Source organism: Amphiprion ocellaris, chromosome 5 (assembly GCF_022539595.1).
Source record: "Amphiprion ocellaris isolate individual 3 ecotype Okinawa chromosome 5, ASM2253959v1, whole genome shotgun sequence".
Classification (NCBI taxonomy): Eukaryota; Metazoa; Chordata; class Actinopteri; family Pomacentridae; genus Amphiprion; species Amphiprion ocellaris.
Window position 1 is genome coordinate 15,318,641 of NC_072770.1, and position 13,003 is coordinate 15,331,643.

Here is a 13,003-nt window from a genome sequence, read left to right on the forward strand (position 1 = left end):
CAAGTAGCCTGGAGGACCTTATCAAAAAGTATAATAAACAATGAAAGGAGAAGACCTCACATACCTGCCGGGGGAGTTTTGTATCTCTCTGTTGGCTGACTGGGAGGACCCTTCCCTACATCGTTCACAGCAGACACACGGAAGCGATAGTCGACGTGACCGTGGAGTTTGAGGACGGCCGAGTTGTGGTTGCCTGGTACTCGGAGCAGTTCTTTCCAGTTGCCTGGCTCCCACTTGCTTTCCTCATAATCGATAATAAACTCTGATGACAGGTATAACGACAATCAGAGCGGCCCCTCACCGCTATGGTTCTTGCCAAAGGATTGCTTATCTAACCGCCAGCTGTGCAGAAAACTCCTCAAACCCTGCTCTAGGCTTGTAGATTCCCCAGGGAGACTAATCATAACTCATGCTTGGATGAATCAATAATAGTTTCGGATTGTACGAGATGGTATCAAACAAATCTATTAGCATGCAGAATGAGACACAAAAATGTGTATGACATATTAATACCACTCACTGCAACGTGCACTGATTTAGTATGTACAGTATGTGCCAACACCTGTTCACGCGGATATTCCTTTTTACCTGTGGTTGAGCTGTTGTGATCGTCCCCAGGGATCCATTTCAGTTTCACACTTTTGCTCTTGTGTTCAGACAGTACCAAGTTCTCAGGTGCATCTGGGACATCTGAAAATCATCACAACAGCATGGCTTTGGAAAAATCACAGACACATCAATCTCTGCAGCAAGAAAAGGCCAAGGGAACAACTGTTCAATCAAATCACCCAGGATTCAGAGGATGTGGAACGAGCTACATCGCTGCCTTGGCTGCCACACTTTCTTTTAGACTGGAAGATGTCAACAATATCTCAAAAGGGCGACTGTCAGACACTGCACTGTGCTAATAAAGTCGTGGTCTGCATTTTTCTTGCTCTGCTTTGGCTTCCTGACATTTGGATCCCTTCATGAATGTGCCACACATTAATGTAGCAGCAGGGGTCTCTGATCCTTTGGCCTGGAGCACGAATAGCGCTCATATGTTGACTCACCTAACACCATGATCAGGGCTGAGGCCGTGTCATGGTCCACTGGAGTCTTTGCCACACATGTGTACACACCCTGGTCTCTGTGGCTCACGTTGACAATGTGAAGAGTACCATCCTCCACAAGGTATCTGTTGACAGAAACATGGAGACACAATATTGACTGACAAACCTGGAAAGTAAAACGACTTTCCAGTTGGGATTAGGGCTGCAATGCTGTAAACAAATAAATAAATAAATAAATAAATAAACCAAATTCTCTTTCCTACCTTGAATTCTCAGTGTAGTTGAGGGTTATCTCCATATCGTCTTTTTCCCACAGGAGCTCAAAGTCGTTGCTGAAGGACTTGTCGTACTCTGCCAGGCATGAGAGCTGGGCCATGGTACCTATTAAGATCTGCCGGTCCTCCGGGGCCACGACTATTCTAGTGGGATCTTCAACAGCCAGGGCCGTGTTAGTTACATTTTAAGGACTGTGAGCAACTGAAAACATTTCTAACAGGTAAAATTGTTTACCTTTTACATACAGCATGGCGTCGATGGCAGATGATCCCTCTGTGTTTTTAGCCAAACATGTGTACTGTCCCATGTCGCCTTTCTCTACGTTGTAGACCTCTAGCGACCCGTTGTCATGAACGGTAAACCTGGGTCCCTCCACAGATTCAGAGGAGTCGTCTTTGCTCCTGGAAAACATTCAGAAAAAAAAAGCATCCATCAAAGTCTAACATAAGGTCGCCACAGTTCAAATTAAATATAAAAAAAATCAAATGAATACACAGTACACTGTGGGAGCACTGAAGAAATTTTTAAAAAGCTGCTGAATGGAACATTAGAATTGAGTGACAGGGCTACTTTGGCTTGTTTTGAAGAAACAGATACAGAAACAGGCTGCAATGAAAGGGACTGTGTGCATCGACCGGTTGAGATCTACTGCTCTCTGCTGGTGTATCAGAGCCAGGAGGAAAATGTACATTTACCAAGAGATTGTGGATGGAGGAGAGCTGAAAACCTTGCAGTGCATCATGACTCCCTTTCCCTCCACGGCAGAGTAATCTTCCCCGTTGTTGGTCAAAATCATAGGGGGCAGATCTGCAAAAGCCAGCAGTAGAGACTAATCATCAATCTAAGAGTTGTTAGAAAAGCACAATGTCTATTTCACCATAAAAGATAACTAGGTGTGGCTCTTGACTGTCTGCTAGGCAAACACAGCATGGCACCGGATTTGGTTTGCAGTTTTAAAACCTGATAATAGTGAAATGGAATGAGGAAGATAATTGTGGGTTAAATTAAGTGACAACACTGTTGCCATACCTGTTTGTTAATTGCTGACGCCATTGTGTAAAGAAAATGATGCAGCTGTCAGGTTGTCAGAAAAGTGAAAATATGAAAATGAAATCAAAGCAGAAAACAATGGAATAATGAGATAGCGAAGCGAGCGCACCTTATCAGTTGTAGCCAAAGCCTCCCATTGAAATGGTCTGTCGCTCCTAATTATTTACAAAGGCAGCAACTGGGACTTCACATTCAGAGACCGTCCAGCTTTATTAACTCCTGTGTCACCAAGAACAAACTCCCCACGTTTGCACAGAGTGACAGAAAGCAACATTGTGTATTTTGTTTTTTTATCTGCGCCTGTAAAGCAGCACATGTTTGTCTTATGGCACCGAAATCAGTATGGAATTGAGGGGGAACGTGTTAGCATATAAATGGCAGGGAACAGGGCTTGTTGCTCCACAGGGAGAACCGCTAGCCTGAATGAAAGAGTACAGCTTGTAGACAGCTCTCGTTCCCTGGGCTCTCACTGCTTTACGGGCATATGCCAGCATCAGCGCCAGCTCTCAAGCTTAACACATCAGTCAGTAGTCTCACAATGACTCACTGTAAAGTCTGACACTTACTCACAAACACTGTAAAAGAAATACTTTGCATGAACTGTATGTTCATGTACTCGAGAAAACCCTGACGGCAAGACAGAACTGATGAAAACACCAGCAAACAGAGATGAAAGCTGTCGTACTCACTCATTATCATGATGTTTGCATTGGACAGAAGGGTTCCATGCCTGTTTGAGGCCTCACACTGATAGACTGCACTGTCAGAGGGTTTGGCGTTATGCAAAACTATGGTATCGTCAAATGCCTTCCTGTTGGCTGCTGGAGATTCTGTAGTAGACAAAAGGTACAAGTGAAAAGCATTAGATCAGTGGTGTCAAACTCATTTTAGCTCAGGGGCCACATTCAGCCCAATTTGATCTCAAGTGGGGTGGACCAGTAAAATCATGACATAATAATCGATAAAATGACTACTCCGAATGTTTCCTTTGTTTTGGTGTAAAAAAGTACATTCTGAAAATGTTCACATTTATTGAATTATCTTTTTACAAAACATTATGAACAACCTGAAATTTCTTAACAAAAATAAATTAAATTTTAACAATATGATGCCTTAGTTTATCATTTGTGTATTACAACTTACAGATCTTTGTGTACCCACTCACAGGTATCTGGAGCTGAACAATATAGTGTTTTACAACTTGTCAAGATCTAGAAATTATTTTAAATTTACATTCATTTCCACATCTGTTTGGTAATCCTGACTACCTGAACAGACCCAACATATGAACTAAAAGGGGAACAATTAAGGAAAAGGTTAAGTTGTCCCCCTGCCTTGTAAATGTATGAAATTTATACAAAAACAGATAACATGAAAGTTGTGGCAGTGCATCAACAATAGGATTATAACAAACCAAACTCTGTCATACTGAAGTTGCTGACACATCGTATTGCATATTGTTCAATGTCTTTAAATATTTTCACAGCAAGTATTCGTTTTCAGCTCTTCAACTTTTACACTTTGCAAAGTCATCCCACACGCCGAATTGGACCCTCTGGCAAGCCCGTTTTGGCCCACTGGCCTTATGTTTGACACCACTGCTTTAGATCATCACTATCAAAACAGTCAAGGTTCAAATTCAGCCTAAATTTTCCCAAGTTTTCCATCTCTTCCTACTTCTCATTGCTACTTTACTATCATCTTTAAACTACATCTAGATACATTCTGCCTCCTGACTGCTCTATCTACTGACATACACATCATCCTCTGCTGACCATTTACAGAATTATGATCTAAACTTTGTATCTTGCATACATTTTACCCTTAAAACACAAAGAAAAACTGTTAGGGTTGCCGTTATACTGTGATTAATTTAATTACTGGTTAAATTGTGTTTATGAGAGTGTGTTATTGCTTTCAGTGCTTGAAAACGTCCATCTCCACTGTCCCTGAAGGTTGAACTGCGCATACATCGCAGTTCGAGCACATATAGTTCAACTGGATTTTCAAGTGTGTTATGTTAGGCACAGCTAAGACAACCTTGAGCCTTGAGCGCTTCTTTTTCTATTTCAGTCTAGTAGTCTTCAGCTTCAGCCGACACGGACTCAAGTGACATCACTTGGAGAAATCCATCAGATTTTGCGGGAACCACAAAAGGCTTTACACTGCACCGGGGATCCATGGTAAAGAAAACAGCCTAGAAATAATTTTCTTTGATAATTTTACATCAAAGAAATACTTTTAAAGACCTTATTGATCGCTTTTGGTATCCAACAATAACTTTGCTCTCCCCAGGATCTCTCACAGTATAACCGGAATCCTACAAACAGGGGCTGTCCTGGCCTTTTGAAAGCCATGTTTCACTGACTATTTGATGGTACTACAGTAGTTTTAACTGTTTTAACAGTAAATTAATATGAATATAATTTGCACATCTTGGCCTCCACCCTTTTGCAATTATTGTCATGATTGACAACATTCTTCTTAGATACCACTGTGACATCCCAGTAGGCAGAATTCAATCAACAACAGTATTTCACCTTCATCTTCTATTGAGTACGTTATCCTACTTTTTTTCTACAGTTTTTCCTCAGTTTATATGCTGCATCATAAAGGAAAAGAAAAAAAAAATCAGGATTTTTTTCCATTTAAAAATGTCCAGTCATCACAACTAGTTTAACACAGTGAAGTGAGTTGAGGGACTGACCCTGCAGGGGTACGCCGTTCACCCTCCATGTAGTCGTTGGCCGAGGAGACCCGCTGGCGGAGCACTTGATGAACACATCGGAGCCGATCATACTGAGCTGACTCTCCGGCTCAAACACCCACTCTGGAGGTTCTGGAAACACACGGTCAGCATGATGTTATCAAACCGACCAGAGTCAGTCAGTGTAATGAAGACACCAACTGTTTACAGAGGCAGAACACAATCATAGGCGCAGTTATGAAATTCATGTTACTATATTGTATTCAGTACAAGTGAATGCTGTCTTTGCTGCCCACAACATACAGACATGATCTCTACAGAGGCACCTCAGCTGCCGACTGTCTCACCGGGATCAGTCTCAACATAATACAGGTATATTCTGTAATTTTCTACTATACACTGCTTCGGAAATGTTCTGTCTTTCACATACAACTCCATAATCAGAGATGATTATGTTCAGCACAGAACAGAGCAATACAAAGTAGGAGACGCTCAGGTTATTTACATATTTTCTGATGAAAACATAACGCCTGCACAAGTGGACACAAAGTTGGCGTGGTAAAAGTATCTTTCATGAAATGGTGATGTTAAATGTTTTTGCATGCATAAGAATGTCCATATAATTACAATAAAAGTAAATATATTTACTAAAGTATTGTACTTAAGTAATGTTCTGAGGTATGCTGTACTTGGTGTCAATATTCACCAGTACAGTTCAGAAGGAAACATTGTTTTACTTCGCTACATTTTTCTGACACCTACAGTATGATTACTGTCTCCAGGTTAGAATTTTACACACAAATGATGTGCAAAGAAATTCAACAAACCGTTAAAGGTCAAACCTGTTTTCTCCAACATTTTTTTGGCCGAAAACCAATATCTAGTTGAATTTCAGATAAACTTTTCAAAGTCGCACTGGACATTCAAGTGGATTTCATTTCATGTTTTAAGTCCAAAGAAGTAAAAGTATCCAATACTTCATGAAGAAGAGAAAAGATTATAGAAAAAACAAACATATGAACACAAATTTGTGCTTCCAACCTGTGTTTCTTTATCTTGCCTGCACTACTGATCATCATTTAGAAGTGCTGTAAACCCAGCAATATATAAAGTTGTTACAACTAGCTACACACTAACTAGACTCAACTATGTAATAATGTCATCTAAAATAATTTACCAGTCACAGGCCATTAATAATTATAACATTCTTGTGCACTTACATGAAAACATTTCTGAAAAACAAAACTTTTACTAGTAAGGAAGTAATTGAAATTCAGTTTATTTAGATAAAAGATCTAAGTACTTATTTTAACTCTTAAAGGATTGATTAATGAATTGTTAGAACCTCTGTAGATCAGGTTTTTTACATGTTTTTTTTTCAAATGGCAACTAGTAAATAATTTCAAAAAAATTTGATGTAATAACACCAGTATTTGCGTCCCTACATGTTGTTGTTACCTTCGATTGTGACTGTGAAGTAATGGAAAGCTTCTCCAAGCGGGTTCTTTGCCTTGCACATGTACTTCCCACTGTCTTTCTGTTCTACTCTTGGCACAATCAGCAATTTCCCATGACTCTCCAGTGTTGCTTTAACAGGAAGTTGGCGGTCCATCTTCACCCACTCGACCTGTGGAGTTGGACTGACAGGTGCAGGAGAAATAGTGAGTCTGAGAAATATTTACACCATATGCCACAATTTTGTAAAATTTACATTAAAAGTAAATGGCTTACACAGCATTGTAAAATCAGATTTACAGTCGCGACAATTAAAAATGGCTGTGTATTTGCAGTTCTGTGAGAGAATGAGGTTTTTAAATAAGTCTGTATTACTCACTATCCTTCAGCAATGCACTCCAGTTTCAAATCCTCTCCTTTGACCAGCTGTTTCTCTGACTTTCCACCAGAGGGCATCAGAAGAGAGGGTCTTCTCTCCAGAATTGCATTAGCTGAGAAAGTATATTAGAGAATTAGACACAGGAGTAGAAATCAGTGGTGTACATTAAATTTGCATACCTGCCTTGTCCACACAGTTTTTATTACACACACATAAATGCTCTCCAAAATCTTGAAACTTACCACTTTCAGGACTGTCACCTTTTCCTGAAATGGAGATGAATGAGACCAAAAAAAAAAAGACAATGAACATGAGGACAATGTGGATGCATCATGACAAACATCACCAAGATCAAAATCACAACATAAAAACAACAATGTGCACATAAACAAGACAGCATGACACTGGGATGGCTTTTGAAGTGTTCCTGTGACTGTGGAGATCAGTGAACATGTTGGAAACAATCAGCTCTGGGGAAAAAAATCAGTTTGCATCATGCTGGTTTGAAAGGCAAACAGCGCTCAGGTGAAGACAAAGAAGCTGAAGCAACACCTACTTGTCTTGACTATGACAGACATGGCGTTCTTCTGAACGATGGTTCGTATTCTTGGGAAGTGGGCGAAGCAGCAGTAGTCTCGCCTGCTGTCCTTCTCCACGGCGTGAGAAAAGTAAAGGTCTCCATTCAAACCCATAGACACTCTCTCATCCTGTTCAATGTGCTGGAGATCTGAGCACAGGAAGACAACAGTGAGGATTTCACATAGATACAGACAGCCTTTATTTGAACAACCTGTATGGTTTTTCAGCAGTGATAGAAGTGTAACCACAAACATTTACTCAAGGACAATTTCCTCTATCTTATAGCTATAGTTACTTTGTATTTTCTGATTAAGCTATTAAATACAATAATAATCATGGCTAAGCTTATAAAATACAATGCAGCTCAACACATTTAACTGGGATTCCCTAAACTTTCATAGCATAGTGTCTGCTTTCTCCTTGTTACAGGATTCACAAGTTCATGAAATGTTAGCAGCTACATTGTACATCAAATAATTCTCAGCTTCTTATTCAGTCAATAGGTTGAACCACTGAAGCATGAAGAGGTTGAATTATCCAATATTGTGCAAAAACAAAGCACAGAATAGAGAAAAGTCCAAACAAATACAAAAATCTATGAAGCATAATTTAGTTTTTTTTTAGTCTTTTGTACATCATTAATGAGCTCAGCTTCATCTTACAGGACTGGGAATCACTGGTCTGAACTTTCAAACTATATGTGAAATAAAAAGAGCTTAGTAGTGTTATAGTCACACAAAATAACAAACAAACAAGAAAGCCTGTCCCAAAATGCTACTGACAGTATCCTTTCTTAACATATCAGATACTAGACTAAGTTCATGGAAGATAAAAAGCTTTTGCTAGCAGACTTGTTCAATTTTATTCCACAAATGAATACACAGATTGTTTTTTCTTGATATTTGTACTAGTTTATAAACGTGTTTGTGAAAGGAACGTGTTTGTCAGCAGTCTTTGACAAAAATGTTTTAAAAAAATCTGCACCAAGTTGTTTTAGCTCTTCACTGAATCTACACATGAGAATGGAATATTTAAAACCAACACTTCATATCAATGATGTTCAAGAGGTTCATCAGGTGAGAATGAAATCCTTTTTAAAAGCTTAATAAATTTGCAAAAATTTTATAGAACCTAAATTTTAAAAATAACTGTCTAAATAATCCTAAATTCAGCAAAATCATGAGTGTGAAAAAAACTGTAACAGTAAAATGCTAAGTTGAATTCGTATCATTTTTATTTTATTCCAGATATGAGTTATTACTTACTGATAGTCATCCAGTAGATCTGTAGAGGAGGTATACCATTGGGTGGGTCACATTTCAAAGTAAAAGGCTGACCCTCCTCCACAACGACAGGAGCAGGTGTCTCTTTAGGGAATTTTGGAACATCTAGCAGGAAAAAAAAACACACACACACACACACACACACACACACACACACACACACACACACACACACACACACACACACACACACACACACACACACACACACATATCCACAGTGAGTAAGGGATGTCAGACATGGATGAGTAAAACAAGATTTGCAGTTCTTCTCTCGTCCAGAAGATGGCAGTAATATTCTTGAATTCTGTGTGGACCATGTGTTTTCTGTGGAGGAGTATATCATTCAGTATATTGAATTCTGAGGGTTTTTTGCAGTTCTTGGCTTGCAGAAACAAAACAGACATCACCACTACTATTGTGCATGGCCCTGTCATGACTGCTGTGCAGCTGAAGCCCAGCCAAACTCAGTCAGTCTCCTATGGAGTGCATTTTCTTTGAGAATTTATGTACTGTGCTTGGGAACAAAATGAAAAATGTAGCAAAGGAAATGATGGACAGGTTAGATCACATTCTATGCTTTTTTTACCACAGCGCTACAGATGAGATGCTGCGAGGGGTGGAGCGCTCGGGAGCCTCAATGACTTTCTGCCACGTCCAATACAATGAAAAGCTCACAATGGAGAGGTTCAGTCATTACGAGGGGCTGCAGGTCCTGAATCACTTTGAAAGCAATGTAACAGAGCACCCCACACACACATATGCACACACACAGTCACAGATGCAGGTAACTCACTGGGCACAATGAACTCAATCTCCTTCGATATGGCAGTCCCCAGTTTGTTTGAGGCGAAACAGCGATAGGTTCCCTGGTACTCTGTAAGGTTCCCATTATTAGGTATCACAAAGGTCCCAGAATGCTCTTCTTTCATCAGGCGGGGGTCTAGAGAGGGGTCGAATTCCTGGCCATTCTTCGTCCATCTGAATCTACATAAAGAAAGTCAGTATTGAAATGTCAAGTCCCTCAGCTACGACTGTAGCCTGCTCATTTTTCAAAGTCCCAAATCAAAGCACCCAAATACAACATGCTGATAGTGAAGTGTTGTTGTTGTTTATTAATGATGTCTGCTTGGCTGCGAACATGCTCTCCATCCTCTGGTTGTCTCATGTGAAGTGATGCAAGTATCGATACTCACTCTGGCTCGGGATTCCCTTTGGCTTCACACGTCATGGGGAAGCTCTCATCAAAAGGGAAGGCGATGAGAGAGCTGGGCGACTGAGCCGTGATGGTGGGCAGCTGCTCAACTGGGCAACAAAAAAATAAAATAAAATAAACAAGCAAGCATGAAAATGTGATGTGCAACACTGGCCTCAACACAGAAAGCTAGTCAAAAGTAAGTCATATCCGGCATGATACTACAGCTGTGGCTCCCAACCTTTTTGGCTAGTGACCAACCCTCATTAAAGCTTTTATGGGCGTAGAGTGGACCACTTTAAAGTCATTTGTACTCCTCAGACATGTTAATTTTAAGGAATTTAATGCAGAACGGCCTATGCTGAAAACTGTGTAATGGCGACTCTTGGGAACTGAAAAAGCCTCTTGGATGAGAGGTGCATCTTCAAGAAACTAAAAGAGAAGTCAAGCTGCTTTTCATTGAAGCTCAGAGGACCATAACTTGAGTGACTCAGAAACTATACAAACTGTGGCTCGATTTAAATGACCGCAAACATACTTTCAGGATCTATTAAGAGACTTAAAAAATCTAAAAATTAAACAGTGTCTTGTATTTCATTAAAAAAAAGCCCAAAATGTTGGACTGAACCCCAGGTTGGGAATCACAGTGCTATGTTTGTTAGGGTACATGAAATGTTGACATAACCTCACTCAAAATATATTTACAACATGTACAGTTATATCCACACAGTCGATAATATCTCAATGAAATGAATTAGTTCTTTTGTTAGTGTGATTTGGGCTTTATTTAGTCTCATATGGTCTCGATGACAAAGCTGTAACCTGTGGTGGTGATGGAAAATGCAAAACACAGCATTATTATGATTGGATGTAAAGGCAAAGCCTTGGGTTCAAGATGCTAAAATGCCAGTATAATGTAGTCACAACTGATGACACATGAGATTTAGATCCAACATGTTTAGCTAAGTAAAGTGGCTGCTAAGCTCAACAGCCAGTCAGTAAGATGTCACTAATACCAGCTACAGTATGGCAAAGTGAACTTACTGTTTACGTGACCTAAAACTATATAATCCGTGGCAGCAAAGGGAAAATAAACAAAACAGAAACAGTCAGCAGTTTGGGAATAATCCTTTCTAGTCACAAGTATTGTCTATACACAACCCCTTTTAAGCACACACAGGGGTAATGCAAAACAGAAGACCTAAATAAAAAGATTTTCTGACAGAGCCGAAAAAATGCGTTTGCCTTTTTAGAAAACCTGTTTGAACTGTTCTTTATCAAGCCCTTAAAAGATATTGTTGAATAATTTAGAGAGAGAGTTTTGATATGTGTTTCCAAGGAAACTGGGATACACGCAGATCTGCCACAAAAAAAGGCAAAAAACCCTGATTCAAACAAGATAATAGCTGTAAATATATTCAATTCACAGAATGCTTGACGATTGTAACAGTTCTCTAAGGTGTTATTTCCCTCTAAATTATTCAACACAGGGTTTTTTCTGATAAAAGCACTTCAAGGACTAGTTCTCAGTGGATGAGTGTCAACAATAAATGGCCCTTTTCACATTTAACCTTTCCTTGCTTCATAACAATGCGTGCTTACAAGTACAGTTTAGCGTCAGGGTATTAAACTGCAATGCATGATACAGCAATTTAGCAGAATGAACAAAGCTGTCATCATTAACTTTAAGACACCCTCCAGTGACAATCAAGTGTCAGCCTTATTAAAATGCCCATATGTTGTTGTTTATATGCTGAAAGGCACATCATGAGTGAAATAAGCAGTCAACATCACGGATGAGCATTTCCATCTTGAAATTGGAGTCTACTGAAAACAGCCTCAAAAACAGGGATTTAGACTTTGAGGGTTTCATACATAACAAATCTAAGTAATGAATCCAGTCAGCTTGTGGGGTCAGGAAGATGTATGACTGAATTATTGTAAAATTGCAAATTGCCAGAGGGGTTTTGCAATATTTTACCAGAGTTATAGGTAAGTTTGAGATCCATCTAAGCCACTTTAAGGCATGAAGGGACTATTCTTGTGATAAAAATCTCTAAACATGCATATGACCTACAAAGATAAGTCTTAAGGGGCAAAACCAAGGGTATTCTACTAAAATTCAAAGAGGTCCAGTCAGAGAAAATGTATTAAGGCCAAGATCCGGAACATCATAATGTCTAACTTGAGTTAGTGTGATATAATCTGTTGATGTAACCTAGTAGTTTTATTAGCATCTGCATGTAATCAATAACTGACCGTCAAATTAAATAAATTCAGCACGGTTCAAAAACATTTTGACAACATTTATTAATAAATAAATTTTGACATAATGACTGAACAACCTGAACCTAACTTTAGTTTTGATTATGGTCATAAATTAGAAAGCTCCTTCCTCTTGTCTTCCTCTCAGTGTCGCTTTATTTATTTTTCTTTTTTGTCAGTCCTCCTCTCGTCTGGCCCTAGCCTCTCAACTATTATCTGAGCTGTGATGTTTAGCACCTGCAATGCAGAGACTTCACTGGCTGAGTAGCGTCACATGGGATGGCTGAACTCATAAGCAATTGGTCTGTGTGGTTCCTGAGCTGATAACTAACGCCGTAAACACTGGAAAAGCTGTGCCAGTAAAACAGAAGACCCGTCAAATTTAAAATCCCGTTACAATTTACTGAGTAGGTAAGATGGTGTCCGGGTCAGAATCCAGACCGCGGTCCACCAGTTAGTGACCCCTGGACTAAACCAATAACCAGAGAAGAATTTCAATGCAAATACGTACATTTTAACAATATCAAGTCAATTAAATTGTCTAAATTGTATTTTCAGAGCCTTATCAGGACAATGTTTACTCAATGTGAATTCACCATTTAAAAAAAAAAAATTATAATTTAATCAGCATATTATTTGACCTTTCAAGAATGTATTTCATGTTTATAAGTATAGTTTCTTTGTCGCTTTTTAGCAGTTGGCACTAGGTATTCAGCATCTTGCACTAGCTAACTGGTAGCATCGGCACTGGTCACTACCTGG

At 39.4% G+C, this 13,003-nt stretch overlaps 1 protein-coding gene across 12 annotated transcripts in view; it reads right to left on the reverse strand.

Annotated features, from left to right (window-relative positions):
* Positions 1–13,003, reverse strand: part of chl1b (cell adhesion molecule L1-like b) — a 61,875-nt gene that overhangs the window by 17,134 nt on the left and 31,738 nt on the right. For 10 of the 12 annotated variants that reach the window (XM_035943967.2, XM_035943968.2, XM_035943972.2 and 7 more), the window contains 16 exons: positions 11,021–11,038; positions 9,978–10,086; positions 9,578–9,768; positions 8,764–8,886; positions 7,476–7,646; positions 7,162–7,185; positions 6,920–7,031; positions 6,544–6,725; positions 5,086–5,217; positions 3,068–3,208; positions 2,024–2,135; positions 1,563–1,729; positions 1,316–1,481; positions 1,053–1,177; positions 589–690; positions 65–262 (listed from right to left, as the gene is read on the reverse strand). In XM_035943967.2, the coding sequence (XP_035799860.2) occupies positions 65–262; positions 589–690; positions 1,053–1,177; positions 1,316–1,481; positions 1,563–1,729; positions 2,024–2,135; positions 3,068–3,208; positions 5,086–5,217; positions 6,544–6,725; positions 6,920–7,031; positions 7,162–7,185; positions 7,476–7,646; positions 8,764–8,886; positions 9,578–9,768; positions 9,978–10,086; positions 11,021–11,038 (2,073 nt within the window). The remainder of the gene's footprint in view (positions 1–64; positions 263–588; positions 691–1,052; positions 1,178–1,315; positions 1,482–1,562; positions 1,730–2,023; positions 2,136–3,067; positions 3,209–5,085; positions 5,218–6,543; positions 6,726–6,919; positions 7,032–7,161; positions 7,186–7,475; positions 7,647–8,763; positions 8,887–9,577; positions 9,769–9,977; positions 10,087–11,020; positions 11,039–13,003) is intronic. The other 2 variants (XM_035943971.2, XM_035943970.2) reach the window with 2 other exon arrangements.